Below are 20,815 nucleotides of genomic sequence, written 5' to 3' on the forward strand. Positions count from 1 at the left end.
GGCCTAGACTTTACAACAAAATTTGTCTGGGTCATACATGAACTAACTCTGGTATGATTCCAATTAATTTCCAATATTTATAGCTCTGTAATTCCTGTAAACCGGAAGAAATATATCTGTGATTCGCACACCAAACCTTGCGATCGCGAAGCTCGCACACGCAGGTCTCACTCTTCCGGCAACAAACAGATATGACCTACGTTGACCTAAATGTTGACCAATCATAATCAAGAAAAGTTTGAAAACCGCAGTACGTACCGTGTAAAAGTCTACTTTCAAATAGTGCTGAACTTTTGGTTATAAAAAACACCTTTATGTACGTCCTATTTTGGTTAACTTTTAGTATGTTGTTTTACATATAATTAAGTTTATATTTAGATCATAAAACGTTTTGTTGCAATTTTGTCCAGTCAAATCCGTATTTCCGGTGGACTACAACTTTATGTGTGTCCTTCGTCGGCATTCAATAGTTATAACATATCCAACGTTATTTTAAAGTCTATTAGGTCAATTACAGTGGCGTAACGATAAGGTAGTGGGCCCTGTGTATTTCTGAAACTGGGGGCCTTTCTGTGTCCCGGTCACCAATTCCATCGTAGGATTTTAGATGTGCATTGTTATTCTAAATGTTTTAATGACGAATAAATGATATAATATGGATCCAGAAAATTGAGGCCTGGGAGGGACTTTCACAGTTGAGTCTATACCACCTCAGACCTACCATGGTTGGGGCTGAGGTTAGAAAACATTTTTGTTTATATGGAACCATTAAATGGCCAGAAATGGCACTTCACAGACATTTGTGAATATATATATATTTTTTTTAAATCTCCAGTTAAAAAATATTTTGACAAATTTAGTGGGGCCCCGAGCCAGCAGCTCCCCTAACCCCCCCTCACTTTCATTCCGCCACTGGATATAATATGATATGTCCTACAGTCGATTTCAGACACACATTATGCTGATGCCCTTGTGGGGCCAAGATAAGAAAATGTATTATTATGGCCGGAAATGGCACTCACAGACTTAAAATTGTGAATATAGTTTTATTTTTATCGTTATAATATGATATATGCCCTACCGTCGATTTCAGAGACACATTATGGTGTAATTTATCAACAAAGTCATTTTTGGTCAAGGTGCTAGATCAAGGAACCTATGGGTAGGGCCTCTTCGCGGCCCCTAAAATTCAGGGGCCCTGCGGACTGCCGCATGAGAGCGTATTGGCGTACGCCACTGGTCAATTAACTTGCAAACATCTTTTAGGTAGCCTGTACTTACCACAATAATAATTTGACATCACTGTCACTTGTGAAACACAAGCATAATCACTCTTTGTGTATTACAAATGCAACCACAAAATTCCTTTACTCGACTTTGTAAGCTTGACTAGATAATTGCCTTACATTATGAGACATCAGTGAATTATGTGCCGGCCAACCATTGTTTGTCAATGGTCTTAAATTGCAGGCGATTGATGCAGTGATGCACAGTCTGTTTACTCTGCAGTAATAGTTTTTTGGTTACAATAGTAGCTTTTTTTATCACTTTTTATCATTTTTTAAGCTCATTGCGACGTTGGTATAATGCGCTATATCAAATCCCACTACATTATATTAATTTATGTATGCTATTGTATTCATTAAGAGATTCAAGGATATTATAAATAATATCATAGTAAGAATATTTTTTTAGTACTATGGTTTTGCTTTCACTGAATTCTTAAGTTACATCAATATGATGTTTATATTTGACAATAATAACCTTTCAGTTTTAATGAAAAGCAATTAAGTACTTTAATAGAATTTACAAAGAAAGTTATAAAAATGAATGGTTTTCCCCACTGTGAATTCTAGGAAGTTTAGTAAGACTTTAAACATTTGACCTTACATTTGAAGGCACTTGCTATAATTTGAAATTTCCAAGTCGAGTAATTTTTTTTTACAGCCGATTTGTTTCAACCAAGAAATTACAAAAGGAATCATGAAGCTAAAAAATTTGCATTAAATGAAATTTATATCAATATGGTACAAAAGAAAACACATTCATGTTTGTGCTAAATTGAATAACCCAAAACAACCCAATATTTATGTTCTTTAATTGCATCATCTATTAAAAAGTTATTATCAACAAATAATAATAAAACTAAAATTTGTCTTTCTTTAGAAATGCTGAGTGGCTTTAGAGTATTTACTGGAATTATGATGTACAGTATACAAAACTGATGTCACAAATAGATGTCTAAAAAGAAATATCAGAAATCATGGAATTCAAATATATTATTATCATCGTACTTTCTACAGTCATCGTCACTCTGATTTTTTACACATTTTTTAATGTCTGCTACAGAAAATTTTGTAGAAAGGAGTTGATAGTTTATAAAGTGCCAGAGGATGAGGAGGAACCAAGAGTCTACTATGACCCAGATGAAAATAATAGCGAAAGTTCTTTACCAGATTCTGTTGCTCAGCAGAATTCAGACATCAATGATTTACCTGGTGGCAGTGTGAAAACACAATCAAACATTTTCAAAAAAGCAGGCAATTCATTAAATAGAAGACGAATGCCAAGCTGGCATCAGGTGATCAGAATTATAAAAACAGAACCAAAAGCACCAGCAAACACAAATAATTTTGCAACATTTAAACCACATAACCGCAAAAGTATTTTTAGACCAATTATGCAACAAAATCCACTAGCGGAAATGAAATGCAGAGAAGATGATGTACAGAATACTGGTGATTATATATCAACAGGAACAAGTTCAATAACCATCCACCATCGAGCACAGAATATACAACAGGTATCTGCACAAGTACACCAAGTGCATACATCAGATGTAGCAGACAAAAAAAATCAATGTGGGTCTCCACTTGACAATGAACATCAGACAACACAAGTTATCCTTGTCGAAGAAAACACGGGCGATACTTGTGAGGGACAGCAGGATGATGAAGAGATTATGCAAACACCGTTAGAAAATCATTCATATGATGAGCCTGAATATCTGGAGGTGGATCCTAATTACCCTAGACTTTCAAATAATTTAACCAAAAGCGTTGACCTATTACATGAAAAATGTGCACTAAAAGTGGAAAGCAATGAGAGTTTGTATGATAATTTTGTTTTAACTTCTTCTTATAAAAAGCGCAAACTTTTTAATCTAAGTAGCTCAATGTTTAATGTAAATAGCAAAACAAATGAGGATAGTTTGTTGTGTGATACACGACTTTCTATTGGGAGTTACTGCATTGAAAATGAATCTGAACACCATTATCGAGACTATGTCATTCCAAATCCACATTCACATGACATTTGCTCTTATGATGATTGTCAATCTGAAGAAAGCGAAATATATGTACCGATGAACCCAGTCTCGCCAAACCAAGAATCCGTGGTTGCTGCTGAGAGCCCATACGTCAACACCAAACCAGTGTTGTGTTCTTCCAAGAGCAAAGAGCCCCAATCAGGAACGTATGTGGGTTTGTCATCTCTTCCACATTCTCCAACAATGACTCATATACAGGTTTGTGCTGAAGAATTTGAAGAGCATTCTCAAATGAAATAATTTGAAAATCAGAACAAAGATGACCCTTCTTAGAAGCAATAACGCTGCTGAGTATCGAGAAGCAAAGCAATTAAGACCCTGAGTGTAGTATTGTAAGAATCTGGTTATAGACCTGAGAAAAGTCAGATTGTAAACGACTGAACAATTTAAAAATGTGGTATTGTACAAAGAATTACACATTTCAAAGAGCCAGGCTTTCCTTGACAATCTGATAAATGGACGCAGCTATCAAGGTAAATACTTTTCAGAGATAGAAGAGATAAATTCTATGAACAGATAATTAGTGAAGCTGGGGACTCACTGCGTCACACGACGGTTGTATGACGAATCCAACTTCGTTCCCCGCGAGCGCCAGACAAAACGATGCCGTCGGCTGACTGTCTGTGGCAGTTTGAACGGATTGTCGTTAAAAACGATCTGTTGTGTGTGCGTCATGGCGTTACGTTCTCCACAGAACCCTGTCGATCGACAACTGCTGGCTTAAGATAAAAAAGCAATTTATCTGGATTTGGTTTGATTCATGCTTTTATGTAGTCGCTTCTGTGTTCTTACTTTTTTGTAGTTGCTCTGTAGGTCAACACAGGGTCAACTAACTGTAACATTCAACCTGTGTACACTACCAAGGTTAAAGCTGTGTGGTGTGAGAACAAATGCAATCCAGGCATGAAACAACCCAGACTGGTTCACACAAAAAACTGTGTCAGGATTGGCTTTACTCTCTAGTCTGAACATAACCTAGGATTTGTTATTTTTATTTGTTCTGACATGATTTGTATAATGTATAAAACATAAACAAAAGACAGTGATTTGACCTTTAAGATACAAGGAAGTATCTCTTAGAAAGTCCACAACAAAATTGATACAGAAAGTGAAATCATGTCAACACATAAGTTGATAGAATGTAAGTACTGCAGTTTCATTCCGATCAAAAAAAAAAAACCAAAAAAATATCAGTTAAAATGTGGGCGGAGTCTCACAATGTTTTAAACATGTTTCTGTTGGCTGAAAATTCACCTTGCATAAAAACATGTATACAGTTGAACTTGCCTAAGTTAAAAAAAAAAAATTGAAAAATTGTTCGACTTGGATAAAATTCGACTTACAGATTTTTAACTAATGGAAAACACAACAATCCAGCATGTAAAATAAAATTGACTTAGAAATTATTTGAGTTAGGTAAAGTCAACTTAGGCAAATTTAACTGTAGATATATTCTTGACTTCATAAAAAAAACTGCAATACACAGCTGAATGGAACTTTCCAGAGTGTTAATCAGGACAGTGCAGGAATACGTGCATAGAGTACCATGGTCGTGTCGTCACGACGCCAGGTGGCGCTCTCTGTTGTCAACAGACGTTGGTCACCGTTCATTACGCCTGGATGACTTCATAGGCTTTCTGGAATAGGCATTTTAAAATCTATATTTTACCATCAAAATGTACTGATAACACAAAAGCTCGCATTATATTAGTTATCATCAATTAAAATTTACAAAGAACAAGTAAGATACAACATCTTAATAATTACGTTACTTTAGAAATTTGGATCAATGGTTTGTCAGTGGAGAAAATGGCGTCCTGTTGAACGCATTTTGCACGATAGCAACGGAGTAGTATCACATGGTATCGTGACATAACACTGTAGTACTCTATGTCCAACATTGTTGTCCCATAAATGCGATGTGTATACCCTATTCTGTGTTACCTTAGCAACAATATCCATGACAGGGCTTAGTGGAAAGATCCATTGTTTTTTTGGTTACTTTAAAAATTTAATAATTTAATTCAACTTATATTTGAATTGCTTACCTTGTGTAACATATTACAGTGGCTTAAGGGATAAAATTTTCACCAATTAAGAGATCTATAATAATTGTTCCTATATTCTTTGTATTTTAGGTCCTAAAGTTTGCTAGTAGTATGTCTTTAAAAATCAATGACACACTGAATTGTTTAACATTAATGTGTTATCATTAGAGTTATAACTTATTTGAAAAACAAATAATTATATGCTTGTAGTACCCCATGTGGCATGTGCTATTAATCTCAATTGTATACCTGCAAACTTTGTTGGCATCTAATGTGCAAGAAAATAAATGTGTATATAGCGCCCTCTATGTAAAATCACAAAATCAAGCACCTTCTATGTTATTGTTTTTAAATTGTAGCAGTAAAACTACTACCAATTACAGTCGTCAGTCGGTATAGCTTTATTAAGAGAAATTTATATGGCCTGTATTAACATTTTAATGACAAATTTACTTCATTTTTATGAATTTTAGGATATAATCAGCCAGTACGTTTTACCTTATATAAAATTGTTATGATGCGCACGATAATACAAGACGTAAAAAGTGGAGGCTCATGCGCGAGACATATTATGCGCAACAGTTGTCAAGTGTACAGTACAATTGATGTTATTTTGAGTCAGAGAAGGACCTTCAGGGGAAGAATTATGCAGAGCAAAAGGGATGGCCTTATGAAGCCGCCAGATTAACCTTTGCAGAGATGCGCTGTGATTGGATGTTGGTGAAACAATTGTAGCTTGGGTGGATGTGTCGGTTCTTCTATAGTTATTTATTAATGTCATTCGTCATGCAAAACTTTGAAACATATTTGATCCTATTAAATGAGATGTTTTTATTGATTTTCATGGGTTTTTGAGATTTTGCCACTGGCAAAATACAATTATGTAAATGAAATCTTCATTGATTAAGATTAATTTAAAAAATTACCAAATCAATCAACTAAATATGCTACCTGTAGCAGCACACATATATTGTGCATTCCAAAACTCTCAATAATCAATACTTATTAGTTAGTAGTAACGTTTACTTTGAAATAGTCACAAAAAATAGAGATATAATTATTAAGTAGGCATATGAATATAAAGAGAATAAAGACTATTTCAGGAATCAAAATCAGAAGATATCATCTTGTCTCATGATGATTCCTTAACATAACTAAACAACACAAAAAAAGACAAGTTCCTCCATTAAACATGGATACTGTGCAATTGATTGCATGACAAACCCAATTCCAAATGGCTTTTGACCTGTACTGTGTTTGCAAGCTATGTGGTTTTTTACACCTGGAAATTAGTCTCTCTGCAGGAATTACTTAAAGGGTTATTTACAATATGTCCTAACTTTCTTGTTCTAGTAATTTTGCTTGTTTTATTTTACTTGTGCTTATAATCAAGATATTGAGTAAATAACATAAAACCGAATCTTTTGTATCTTTCTCATATCATGGTTGCCTAGATTGATGTCTTGTGCGCTGCTAAAGATCTCTGCAATATTGTTTTTAATTTCCTGGAAAAACATTTAAACTTGTACTTTCATGCTGTAATGTCATGATTAGCACTATGTTCACACAAAATAAATTCATAAACTGCATAAATTATATATTATTTTAATTTGTTATTTGTAATTTTGTTTCTGCTTTAACAAAATCATTTAATTTCATTATAATATAAAAATACCAAAATAATTATATCATTGAAATGATGATAATAAATTTTAATATACCTTGGTTGCCAGGGAAACTGTTAAAATGCTGGCCCACAATATCATTAATGCCAGACCCCATAAATGAAGTGTTCTTCGTCCTACTCTGTCCATTAGTGGAATCTGGTGAGAAAGTTATAGTGTGTTTTCAATTGGATGCTAAAGCAACAAGCTTAAAGAATGGAAGCTCTATATTAAATAGAAATGAAAGTATGAAATAACAAAACATGAAAGGAAATGAGGTAGAAACAAATCTAAAAATATTATGTATCTCAACACAACGGCAATCTTAAAATAAAAACAATTGAGCTTCTGCAAGAAAAAAAATAATTTATGTAGCAAGATTTAACAAAAGAAAATATGATCAGGACTTTTATTTATTATATAATTATGATTATTATTCATAGCACATTTTATCTTTAAATGTCATTATTTAACATTTAGTTGAAAAAATTATTTGTAAGCTTTGTTTGGACTAGACTTCTTTTGTTACACTCCCCTTATACCTTGTCAGTTTTTAACAAGAAAAAAAACTTTGAAACATTTAAGTGGTAAAATTACTCAAACCATTCAGCAAGTTTAAAAGAAAGCAAATAGAACTCTAGAAGAATAACCAGGCAGTTTTCTCTGCAGTGCCATAGTGTATAATCAAAAATTTCATCAATATATTTTGTGTGAATAAAAAATCTAATTTAAATGGTCTTGTCAACAGTTAAATGCACACATCATGAAAATTGGTCTTAGTAGAAGCTTCTGTGTGTTTATTTCCAAGTGCAAACAGAGTACGATCAGTAAATTATAGATAAAATTTCACTTTGTCTTTGTCAAAATTAATCCAACGTTAACACAACATCAGAAGCAATGAGAAAAGTTTTTATAACTGAAAATATTATCATGCTTACTGCCATTTTAACAGTTCTTCTAATTAGTCTCTAACAGAGGGCGCCATTATATTATATTGTCATAGACAACATATTTCTGTGGTATTGTAATTTAAATATGCTGGCTAAATAGTGAGCTCAAAAGCCCAAACTTTTTGTTTGCATTTCAGTATACATAAATCTATAAAAAATTACTATAACCATCCCTCTGGGACTGCAAGGCTAAGCGACGTCTTCACTACTTTTTTCTCAAACCTACCACACTCCCTAAGACTCCTAATGAGTACATTTTTTTTTTTTAAGTTCACTTCATATTTTAATTTAAAATCACATTCGCAGCAAGAAGCTGAATTGTAAGGATTTGTACATGAATAATAATAAAATAAAAATAATGGACTTAATTTATAAAGCCTCATATCATTGCATTTTTTAAGAGGGTCCCTGAATATCTGCAGACCTTCCAGGATAAGCTGGATGGGTCACCTCTATAAGTATTGTATAAAAAAGCATTACTTACAATAATTCACCTAAATTTGAATCAATACATTAATAATTTATCAGTAAAACATTTCATTTTGGATACCTCTTACTAAAATTGGTACAGAATGTTTAAATTTTGTTAGCTAGGCTTACCGTGACTATCGTCATAATGACCATTACTGACCCCGTGCTGAGGGTTGCATATGCACTTTTTTCAGGCTCAATACCAGCATCTTCGAAAATAGAGGTAGAGTAGTATAGCACCTGCAAGTCAAAAGAATTATCATCTCAATCCATCTAAATCCAAATGTTAAAATCATTATCATATCCTTGTAAAATCAGGAAGTAAAAGTATATAGGGATTTAGCAATGATTGTTTACAAGTGGTCGTGTGACCTAATTTGGGTATACATAAAAATCATTGCAGTGTGACAGCATAGGAAAAGATAATGTATGGTTGCGAAAACAACTACCCACTGTTACTGTGATAAGTAAATGCTAGGAAAGGCAATACGATTGTTCAAAATAGTGTTCATTTACTTATCCTAGCATTCTCCTTGGATTGCATGCTTTGAAATTTAAGTGATCCTTCATAAACCATAGCTGGCACTAACATCGCAGCGTAGTTTGTGGGTGGAAGACCATCATGCATACCTAACCATGCCGTAGATGTGCAGGAGCCTAGGCCTAACATTTGTAGAAAAAACTCAATGTTTGCGGCGAGCATCCTTCAGCAAAATATTAAGGAAAATTGTAATTTCCAATCAATTTGGTATAGTTTACTGGGAATTATGATGATCTTTACAGCAATAAACAAGGGACGGCCGCATAGAAATCTCCATGTAAAATATCACTGTGTCAGTGGATTGTTTATATCCAACACCCAAGTTAGGTCACATGACGTCCATTGCTAAATCCCTCTTTTTAGTAATGAAACGTTAATAAATTATCTGTAGAACTGATTTGATTTAAGATAAGTCGGAAAATCAATGCATGTAAAACCTAATTGTTAATTCAGAATTTGCAGCTTTTTATTCTTTAAAACTGGTACTGGTATAAGTCTCATTGTTCAGACAAAAAAACTCAGGCAGCATGTACAACTGCATTGAACACGAAAATACCCCTAAAGTTCAGTTGGGAGATTATTCCAGAGTCTGGAAGTGTTACAAGAAAAAGAAAAACTCCTGATTCTCTTACAATGATGTGGAACAGTAAAATGTAAAGATGAAGGGAAACATTGTAAATTCTATTCATTTCATGCAAGCAACTTAATTCACCACGTCAGCTCTGTCGCCTTGTCAAACAAAGCTTTAAATTTGTTCGACGACACGACACTAGAAAGAAATCACTCATGCGTGACCGTCCTACCGGGCGTCCTACATTTTCTGCATATGTAGATTTGGCCAAATTGCCTCCTAGAATCTACACGACAAGGAGAATTTAATATTCTCACATGCGCAGATGATATTTAGTGATGTCATCACGTTCTACGTCCTACTATCGTCGTACAATTAAAAGCTCCATACTCTCTGCAACAATTATCACTGACTTTTGGCTATATATATGGGAATGATGTCACATTACATTCATATGGGCTATAGACTGATAGCATAATAGAGCTTTTAATTGAAAATAAAATCTGATTTCAACACTGTGCAACACAGATCATATCCTTCCCTATGCCTTCTCCCTCCCTTTATCTCCCTGTTCTATCTTCCATCTCATACCACTCTTTTCCCTTACAATATCTCTTTTCTCATTTTATTTTCCTTGTGCTTTTTTTAAAAATAAATTTCTATCAAATTGTCTTTACTCCCACTTTTATGATCTAACAATTTAAAAAGAAATGTAGATTACTCCAGTGATGCCTGAGAGCTGCTGTGACAACTGCATAACGACACTGATGATCAGCGGTAAGCGGAGCGATCTCATCTTTAAAAGTTGCAGAACGGAAATCTTCTCTTCTTTCTGTTCCTCCTCATACTCCACTTGCATCTCGCTGATGTCAGCACTGACATTCACCGTATTCCGTAACAGCTTTAATGCTGGATGGGAAACAACGAAAGGTATTATAAAAATTGTAAAATGTTTACAAACTTTATTAGGGCAAAAGAATCGTTGTGTTGCCAAAGCCGCGACATTTTGGAAATTAGGGTCGTTCTGCACTCTCTGTTTCTGTTTACTGACTCACTGTTCTCCTAAAGCCAGACTTGCCAAAATGTTTGCTGAAATAATAGGCTTCACACAAAAACTGAAGTCCACCTGCCACTGCAAGCACCACCACTTCCTCAACCTCTTCTTTTTCAATTGACACTAAGTATCTTTAATAATTACTTGAATAAAATTTCTTGTTGGAGGACACTGCATCGCATACATTTTTGTTGGTAAAGATAACCACAGGATTAAAATTTAAGGTGAAGGTATAAAAATTATTAATTAAAAATTTCAAAAACTGTAAAAGTATTTTGGGCTCCTGGTTAGTTAAATTTAATTTTCCAATACCGTAGTTCCTTACTATAAGCCCACTCCTCTTCAATACAAAATTGAGCTAATTTTTTGGGGTTGGGCTTATTTATATATTACCCAGCTAACAATATTACCTTATAAGAACGTTATAGTTTGTTGGTGAAAACGTTATTTTGTAGAGCCATATGTACGTACATAAATGTTATTTTGTAGCATACCAAACCACAACATTCGCGAATGTTATGAGAACATTTTGTGCTTGCTGGGTATACCATGGAGCCTTCTTTTCAATCAAAAAGCAATTTTCCAGCATTGTATGCCTATTTCAAAGCTTATCGTTAATTATTTCTAGAGTCTTTTTGCGACATTTAGACTAGACATGACAACATATCACATCGTTTATATTCTTCGACACTGAGCATATTTTGTTGTCATTGTTGTTTTGTTATTGTGTCTAGCGTAAATGTGGCTTAAGATTCAGTAAATTCATACCCTGGGCTTTTACCCAAGGGAAGGCTGGTATATAAAATTGGGTATAAATTAGGGCAATGTGTGTATAACAGAGGTAGGCTTAAACACAAGGGGACTCAAGCCGGGAACTCACTTCGCCCGACCGTCGCCGGCCAACACGATTCCATGAAGAACGCAACATGATGACGCGTACACAACGGATCGTTGTTAATGGCAATACCTTCAGACTGCCACCGAAAATTAGCAGACGGCTCAGAGGGAGCGGAGTTGGAGTCGTCGTGTAACACATGGAGTGCCCGGCTGTAAACCCGTGGAACTACGATAAATAAAAATTAGATTATTGGGTAAAATTTAGTTTTTACCCCATTATTTTTTGAGACCTTATTATTGAGGCACATACCTTTTTCTGCTTCTTTTGGTTCATCTATATTTATGAGCAAATATCTTGGACTTTCTGGACAAAATGGCAAAGTAATTAATTGGTAAATAGCAGGTACAGCTGTCAATCCAAGCAAAATCCCCCACAACGTCTGTGTGCCTACAACGAAAAAAAGTAATTGAAGAACAAATATCGAATCTTCCATGTATTCTGGCAATATTTTTATTTTAATACAAAGAATTATTTTTTACACAAAATAATAATTTTTCTATTATTTATATTAAAAAAAATATAAGTTACCATAAGTTAGACAGTACATTAAAAAATCCAATCGAAAATATTAAATATAATTTAAACTAAAATTGTTACTGGTAAACTGGTGTCTGACATTTTTTTTTTTAAATGTTTATTTTCAATGATTATAAAAAGGTTTATGCAAAAATTAGCATTTAGCCATTAAACACATTTTATTCTGAAAGGATTACTGGCAAACATTAAATTTAATTGTGTCTGACATTTTTTAAATAAAATTTGATTATTTTAAAAAAATTATAAAGAGGTTTATGCAAAAATTAGCATTAACCATTAAAGCCCCATTCCTGGCAAAATTTCAGTTAAGAAAAATATGATTTTTATATAGTTATAAAGATTTATAAACATATTACGAAATTGCTAGTTTAACTGAATTTTGACATTCCTAAACATAAAAAAAATGTAAAATAAGACTGAAATTTGATTTTTTGCGTTCCACACAAAAAATAAATGCGGATGAATTTTTTATGTTTGATTTTGTGATAGGTCTGCGAAGAAATATAGTAGCACCGGAAACATTACCATATCCAACACTGTTAGGCTAGGCCTAGACTTATTTCGATTTAGGTTCTGTTGTCACACATAAAAATGGCCGACATGATATTTTCCGTTGCTAGTATTGACACTTGTGAAATATAATATTTCATAAGAATTATTTCAAATCTGTTAAAAAAATTATTCTGACCGAGATTTTGACAATTAAAAAAACATATCTCAGGCCTACTCGATCGACCGCAATGTGCGAAATGCAAAGTACAAAAACTAATTTCATTAGAGAGGGCACATTTTATTGACTGTATAAAGTATACATAAAAGCGAGAGCATTCCAGCGGATGCGATCTACAACCTCTGAATTTGCCTAGTAACGAAGAATTCGTCGAGAAAATGGTAAAAAAAAAAAATCTTTTAATGAATTTTTGCTGGGAATGGGGCTTTAAACATGTTATTCTGAAAGAATTGCATAATATACAGTACTTAATACAGTACTCTACATACCAAGGATTTCTGTGAGGCCTAAGACCTGTGAGAGTAAGATACCAAAAGTAACACCAAGTTGATTTAGAACTCCAATGCCTCCTCTAAGGTTGAATGGTGCAATTTCCGACAGGTACATTGGAACAATTCCAGTGTTTATGCCTGCAATTTGAAGCATCAGATAAAATTAGATATTGAGGTTTCTCATGAGTATACACCACAGGTGGGCAAAGTGCAGGGGTTCCCATCTATATTGGAATAGGGGCCAAAATTGTTCACTGAATAATTTTGAAGAGTCAGGGCAAGAGGTGCACTATGGCGAGTAGTGCCATCCAAAGGCCGCAGGTGCGAGCCGAGGAGGATTAAGCTTAAGGTTAATCTATAAAAATCATTGTTCTCATGATACACATGTATTATGACATTAGGGGTCCTCAATCAATTAATTTTAATAAATTTTCAAGAGAGTGCAAACCTTCTCACTCTCCATGAAAGACATAATAAAATGATTTTGTCATTTTGATCATCGTTTATTTTAATTTTTATCATAAAACGGTACATTCAGGTATGTAACACTGTCAACCCCCTCCTCTCCTAAGGTGTATCTTTTATATTCTAGTACCCTGGTATTCAATACCCCGCCTGCGGGCCAACTCAGGCCCGCCAAAGATTTGAATCTGGCCTGCGCGACATGGCTAAATATTAAATCATTTTCCAGCCGATTTTTAGTACTTAAGAGAAAAGTTTTTCTGTTCTAGAAACCCACTCTGGCTCTGGCATCTAGAAGTGTATATTTTTAAAATTTCTGACCTTTTTGCACACAAGCCGCAAAAAAGGACAAGTCACAATTTTAAAAACAAATCATGGACTTCTAAGAGATATGGTAATTACATGGAAGGTAATATGCTGATATCATGATTGACATATAAAAGTGGCTTAATAAAGAACAGATCTAGGGGTTCAAATGATGCTTAAATAAATAGACTTTTCTAGTGCAATCTAGAGTGCATATTTAACAACTTGACTACAGTTTGTCAATTGGTTGCCAGCACAAATTTGCAAGTGATGCTTATATAAACATACTTTTCTGCAGTCCTATATACAGTATATTCAACAACTTTGGTAGCATTATAATTGGTTGGTAGCCTACAGATTATATATACAGTTTGTGTACAGTGATAGAACAATAAAACCTCAACTCTTTTCAAGCTTGGGAGGATTATATAAACAACTTTACTATAGTACAAAGAAAATGCTTCTCCATAAATAAAGTTTCATTCACATAATTTCAAGGCTCAATTAAAAAGCCTCAAGTTTCCCAAGCATCAGTTTTGTTATAAATAACTCAATTCGCATTCATTGATATGAAAAAAAAAACAATAATTGGACATAATTTAAAGAATAAATGCTTAAATAATGAAAAATTATTCAATATTCTCTTTATTCACAATAATGCAATCCACTGATAATATATTCTGAAAACTAAAGAAGGTAAACTAATTTCTGTCACTGGCATTGTTTAACTAACCTACCTGAGTTGATAATTTGTGATCGGTAAATTTCTAGTGGTAGGATAGGAGAACCTGGGGTGGAAGTTTTTTTATTTATCCCCACCCTTTTCCCTTTATTACGCTACTACACTCCATCATTTTTACAAAACAAGGCATATCATAGTTAATGTTAAAAAACAAATGCTACATTATAATAGGTATATTAGGAAGACTTGTAGACCTATAAAAGAGAATGGGTAAGGCGGTTATTGAGTAAAATGTGGAAGTACACAATTATGTCGGCCTACCATTGGTCTCAAACAGATTGGAACTGTCCACCAGTTTAAAAAGATTGAATACGTGGGCTCTAGTGAAGATGATAAAAATAATATATGGTCCCTTATACATACCTTTTCAGGGAGATTCTCGGTTTTAAGTCAAAAAATAATAATAATAATAATGATGATGGTGTTGGTGTTGATGATGAAGTTGTCTAGGATGATGCTGATAATGATGAATCTGATGATTTTGTTACTCCCTTCCATGTTCCACTTAAAATCAGTTCCATTTATTTTGTTTGTTTTGCTGGTACTGTATTTGTCACATGTTGTTCTTGAGCACCTACCACAGTTAATGCCAATCACAAATCGTCCAATAATCAGCATTTCGTAAGAGTTTGCCTTATTGCTGAAGCCCATAAGCACAGCTCCGATTAGTGCCAAAATATTATTCAACATCAGGCCACGCTTCCTGTTCAAGAAATTTTAAACACACTTCAAATAAGAATAGCTTACAGTAAATCTATCTTTGTCAACCTTTGTCTAAAAAATTTAATTACACCTGGAGTTTGTTATAAATATGATTTAACAATAAGTAAAGCCAAAAAAATGTTTTGGTGCCCATTTCAAAATTAGTGTTATAAGGCAAAAGTATATTAAATTTTGAATAAACACCATAAAACCATACTATTGCTACAATTTTTACTATCACCAATAAAATTTTATTTTTATTTTCTTCTCCACTCCATCTGGATATTTTTGACAAAACAATTTGCTAAAAAATAAGAAAACAATATAATATTTTTTTACGCCTTCCTCTGATTATCTAAAAAAAAAAATAAGGTCTAAAAAAAAATAAGGTCACAAAACAAGGTCTATAAAAGGTCTCGCCATTACATGATTAAAGTATATTGATGGGGCCTAGCACAATTTTTACAGTATCATTAATTTAAATAGGTTTTTCTGATCTTTTTGCACACAAACCGCAAAAAAAGGACAATTCACTATTAAAACAAATTATGGACTTCTAAAAAATTAGGATTTATTACATGGAAGGTAAAATGGAATGAAAGTCAATTCGAACGAATGCCAGTTCCAGCAGATGCAAGTTCAAGTAGGTGCCTGCACAAGCGGATGCATTTTGTGTGAACTATATTTATCGTTGCCCTATTCTTGTATTTGTAAGTGAAATAGTACTTTCGTTTATTTTAAATGCAAAAATGCTCTGTGCACTAAAGTTCTGAAATGTTTTTGGTGCTTTTGATAATTATTCCATGTTTGAATTAATGTTCTGGCAAATCCGACTACCACTACTAACAACAAACACCCGAGGCCTATATTTTAAAACTATTGAATTGCGCACATTTCATTCTGAATGCACAAATTTTGTCTCCAGTTGGGGTTTTGTATTTAAAAGAATAAATTATATTTGTAATTGAATTATGTTGTAATTATATTTGTAGGCCCTAAATTTACGATTTATATTTGTACAGTAAATTGTAGTAACTGTAATTGGCTTTTCCCAGCAATACTGGTTAAAGCCATTGATTTTGTTCTAAATTTTTTTCTTCTTTTTTCTCGCATACAGTATTTTCCTATCTTTTTGCACTGTATTTTTTTCTGGCCGTCCCTTTGGTACACTTCCCATGCTTAGCATTTTTCTGTGCTTTGCTGAAGCATAGGCCATACATCAAGGATGTGCCTCCTAATATTTACTGTCAATCTATGGTGGGATGTGTGTGTCAGGACCAATTAAAGTGATTTAAGGTCAAACAGTCTACACTGGATATTTAAAAAAAAATGTCAGTTGATCTGAATGAAACGTACGGGAAAATTTAATCAAGTTACAAGGAAGAAATTTTTATGTGTTAGTGACGATCCAGTGAAGGGTGTAAATTTAATGGCCTTTTCAATTTTTTAGGACCCAGGGTTAATAATATCTCTTTAACAAAAACCAATGGGTCTAAATTAAATATTCTATAATACTTTGTAAAGGTCTTGTAATTTTTGTGACGATTCGCAGTATGGTGTGGATCTGAGGACTATTTAAAGGAAAACATCCCAGACCACATATTTCGAAAACGGATCAACTGATCTGAATGAAACATTCGGAAAAAGTTTAACTAAGTTACAAGGAAGATAGTATTATGTGTTGGTGGCGAATCAGTCAAGGCTGTAAATTGAAGGGTCATTAAAATTTTTGAGATCCCAAATGTAAATATCTATAAAAAGTTTTCAATGGGTGTAAATTAACTTTCTATTAGTTTGTAAAGGTCCAGTAAAGAAATGACTAAACTTTTGTGATGATTAGGCGTAGGGTTGTAAATATGAGGACCATTTAAAGGAAAACGTCCCAGACCAGATATTTAAAATACGGGTGAACTTATTCGAATGGAACTTTCGGGAAAGTTTAACAAGTTACAAGGAAGATATTATTATGTGTAGGGGACGATCCCGGTTAGAATGTAAATTTGAGGGTTATTCAAATTGCTTACTTCCCAGTTATAGATGGATAAAAATGACACTTTGCAGAATAGTTTTCATGGTGAAATGAAGAAATGATCCAATTTTGGTTGCAATCTGCAGTAGGGTGTGGATATGAGGACCATTTAAAGGTTTTTTTGTTGACAGTTGATTAAATTATTTAAATGCAATTTGTGTTTTCTAAAGCACTTAAACAAGTTACAGCTAGGTTAAGTTACTCAAAACTACACATGAACAATTTTTGCTATCAGTCATTGAATCGCTATGAACTGAAAATGCGTTTTCCTAAGCAAGGTCGGCCCATATAGCACGCAACATCGCAGCCATAGTTCAAGTCTCACTAATATCATTGCAGTGAACTTGGTTTTCGTTTTTTTTCCCCCCACTTCATTTTTTTCAACTTCGTTACATTATTATATTGGTTTTCTGTGTTTTTTTTTACTTTATATCTTTTAATGACTTTTCTTTTTGTTGCAATTTCAACTTCATTTCTCATTAAAGCAATGGGGAAAAGCCCTATGTTCTGTTGTTCAAACAGACATAGTCTAGTTGTAACTGTTATTCACTATAAAAAATTATATTCTCATATACTGTATAGGTGTCAGAAGGTGCACCAATCATTGGTGTACTGTGATAAGACTATCAACAGTACAGTAATAATGACATGACATCATATCAATTTTCCACAATTCACCATTTGTCTATAGTTCAAAACCCACTTTCTTAAAAGCGAGTGAAAGATAAATCATTATTTTTAAGAATGTGGGTATATTTAATCATAAATTATTGTTAACCTAAAAATCAATTAAACAATACTATAGATACATAAAGCTATAGGCTTCTCCCCTGGAACCCACCAGGGTTTACCCCTGGCTCCCAGGCAAAGCTTGAGCCTCGGCCGAATGCAAATTGTTAGCACAAAATAGGAAATTTTTAAGTAATCGTCCCCAACTCAAACAGGTTTCTACTTTCATTTCATTTAATCCATGCCCAGCACAAATATTTTTCTTCTCGGGATCATGCCTTCTTCCATAGATTGTTTTCATCTTTAACTTAAATCATATTACTGTGTATATTTTGTGTATTCTATGGAAGTTAATAATGTTTTTTGATTGATTGATAAGTGGATCTTTTTCCACTTGCACTAACATCCACTCAAAGTAAATTCCGCTCAAAGTGGCATTCGCTCGAATTGACTGGTTCACGGTAAAATGCTGATGTCATGATTGACATATAAAACTAGTTTAATGGCCTAATAAAGAAAAGATCTAGGGGTTCAAATGATGCTTAAATAGACTTTCTGCAGTCCAATCTAATGTACATATTTACCAACTGGGTAGTGTTTTTTGTCAACAATTTACAAGTGATGCTTATATAAGCATATTTCTGCAGTCCAATCTATAGTACATATTTAACAACTTCGGTGGAGTTTGTTATTTGTTTGGCAGAGCAGTTTATACAGTACTACAGTAAGTTTGCTCAGTAACAGAACAAGCCACCTCCACTCATTCAAGATTGGAAAGATTCTATAAACAACTTTACTATAGAATAAACAAAAGCACATGCCCAGGTACAACCATGGAGGCCATGCTCCACCATAACAAATTGTATTGTATTATATTTGAAATACTTTCATTTACAACATGATTTCAAGGCAAAGCAAACAAGTTTCAAAAGCATCAAACCTTTATTTATTTATTTATTTTTTTCAAATAAAAATAATAAATACTTAAGTAAAGAAAAATGATTCAATATTCTCACTGGAGCAAAAAACACAATGATGCAATCAAATAACATATTCTTAAAACTAAAGAAATTAAACTAAACAGGAAATCAGTAAATGTAATGCAAGTCTGTGGGTGATGCCTTCCCCATTCACCAACTACCTGCATGGGCAATACAAGTCTGTGGTGTTCAAAATTAATATTTTACACGACATTGCTTTTTTGGTTGACACAAGCTGAGGTGCTTGCACTAATGGACTATATGCAGTAAAGTAAATAACAACACTGCGGTGTACAAGAAATAGAGAGTTTTGCCCTCAGGCAAAATGGGCCAACTTTTCCTATGTCTAATGCCTGCAGTTTGCCCACAAGCACAAAATGAGAGAACTAATTGATAGTGATTTGGTTCACTTTTAGGAATCCTGTCTCGGCCTGTTTCGGATATTTTATACTTTTACTTTGTTGTACTGAACTGGTTGTAGTTTTTATATATTTTACTGAGACAAAATAAATGAAATCAAATGAAATGCACTGCCTGTAATCAATACTTTAATACAAATACCATGGTTTTGTTCTATTCAAATTAAAGTCTGCTGCTGTGTATAGTGGCTGAACAATAGCCGCCTACGTAACAGTACAACTGCTTTTGTGTATATCGGCTGAATATAGCCACCTACAGTACCACTGCTTCAAGCTTGTGAGGAGATTTATAATATATTTGTATGTATTTGCAAGCCTATACATAAGACCAAATAAAATTAATTGTTAATTTCACATCAAGGATTTGAAATTATTATTACTTGCTTTTTACTATCCTATATACCAGGCTGGTAAATAGTAAAAATAGTAATTATTTTTATTGTCCATGGAAAATTAATGATTTTTTTTGTTTTTTGAAAAATTGCAAATAGTAAATCTTTTCATGAAGCTCCAAAGTTATAAGGATGGAGATTTGAAACTAGCAATTAATTTTATTTACCTTAAATACTTTATTAAATGCTTGTAGCAAAAATATCAGTAAAATAAGTACAAAATCAAAGTTGTACCAACCTTCCAAAGTAGTTGGCCACAGGGCCTGCAGAGAATGAGCCAATCATCCCACCAATGGCAAAGATAGCAACGGTGGTCGACCACAAAAAGTCAACCGTATCCTCTGGCAACACATCACTATTCCTATCATAGTAACTATCATTGATCCAGTCTGTAATAACCTTAAATAAAACATAAAAAAACAAATGTTAAAAACAGGAAAATTTATTTATAACATTACATATTTTTTATTATTATTTATTTAACAATATACATTTGTCAACTGTAATGGAGATTAATAATACTACCAAGGCAAGACATTTCCTGTGTTCTTTTGCATAACCCTTGTACTCTTATCATTCACCTTATCATGAATTGTATATTTTTATATTTCTCGATTGTTTTGATTGTATTTTTACCTTGCTGTTGTGTTTGAAATAAAAAATAAATGAATAAAAAAGATTTTTTGTACTGATGGTCTGTAAATGATGTTTGTAAATCAATGAAAACTTGTTTTTTATAACCTATGCTGTATCTACAGTATAAAGTGTCACAATATAATTAGATCATTTCAACGTGATCTAATCAACGACGAATTTGTTTTTTACAACCATGTATAAAGTATGACAAACAGTAAATCAATAAGGTACAGTACCAGTACATTTATTAATCTGTGGTTCATTAAATTTTCAATCTGAATAACCAGGGAAGCTGTGTTGAGCATCACACCAATAACAATATTATTAAATATTTGGCTTACTTTGCATAATTTA

At 33.3% G+C, this 20,815-nt stretch overlaps 2 protein-coding genes across 6 annotated transcripts in view; one reads left to right on the top strand and one right to left on the bottom strand.

Moving 5' to 3' along the window:
- The window catches only part of LOC117100454, a 10,707-nt gene extending 5,716 nt beyond the window's left edge, over positions 1 to 4,991 (top strand). For all 3 annotated transcript variants that reach the window (XM_033240172.1, XM_033240166.1, XM_033240159.1), the window contains one exon: positions 2,167 to 4,991. In XM_033240172.1, the coding sequence (XP_033096063.1) occupies positions 2,264 to 3,568 (1,305 nt within the window). In that variant the 5' untranslated portion in view covers positions 2,167 to 2,263 and the 3' untranslated portion in view covers positions 3,569 to 4,991. The remainder of the gene's footprint in view (positions 1 to 2,166) is intronic.
- The window catches only part of LOC117100477 (glucose transporter type 1-like), a 41,488-nt gene that overhangs the window by 19,992 nt on the left and 681 nt on the right, over positions 1 to 20,815 (bottom strand). For all 3 annotated transcript variants that reach the window (XM_033240190.1, XM_033240198.1, XM_033240182.1), the window contains exons 2-8: positions 20,064 to 20,224; positions 15,153 to 15,277; positions 13,062 to 13,202; positions 11,775 to 11,912; positions 10,295 to 10,482; positions 8,591 to 8,701; positions 7,098 to 7,199 (exon numbers count right to left, since the gene is read on the bottom strand). In XM_033240190.1, the coding sequence (XP_033096081.1) occupies positions 7,098 to 7,199; positions 8,591 to 8,701; positions 10,295 to 10,482; positions 11,775 to 11,912; positions 13,062 to 13,202; positions 15,153 to 15,277; positions 20,064 to 20,110 (852 nt within the window). In that variant the 5' untranslated portion in view covers positions 20,111 to 20,224. The remainder of the gene's footprint in view (positions 1 to 7,097; positions 7,200 to 8,590; positions 8,702 to 10,294; positions 10,483 to 11,774; positions 11,913 to 13,061; positions 13,203 to 15,152; positions 15,278 to 20,063; positions 20,225 to 20,815) is intronic.

This window comes from Anneissia japonica, unplaced genomic scaffold (assembly GCF_011630105.1).
Source record: "Anneissia japonica isolate Jap-2015-1 unplaced genomic scaffold, ASM1163010v1 scaffold4446_len648930_cov198, whole genome shotgun sequence".
In the NCBI taxonomy this organism is placed as follows: domain Eukaryota; kingdom Metazoa; phylum Echinodermata; class Crinoidea; order Comatulida; family Comatulidae; genus Anneissia; species Anneissia japonica.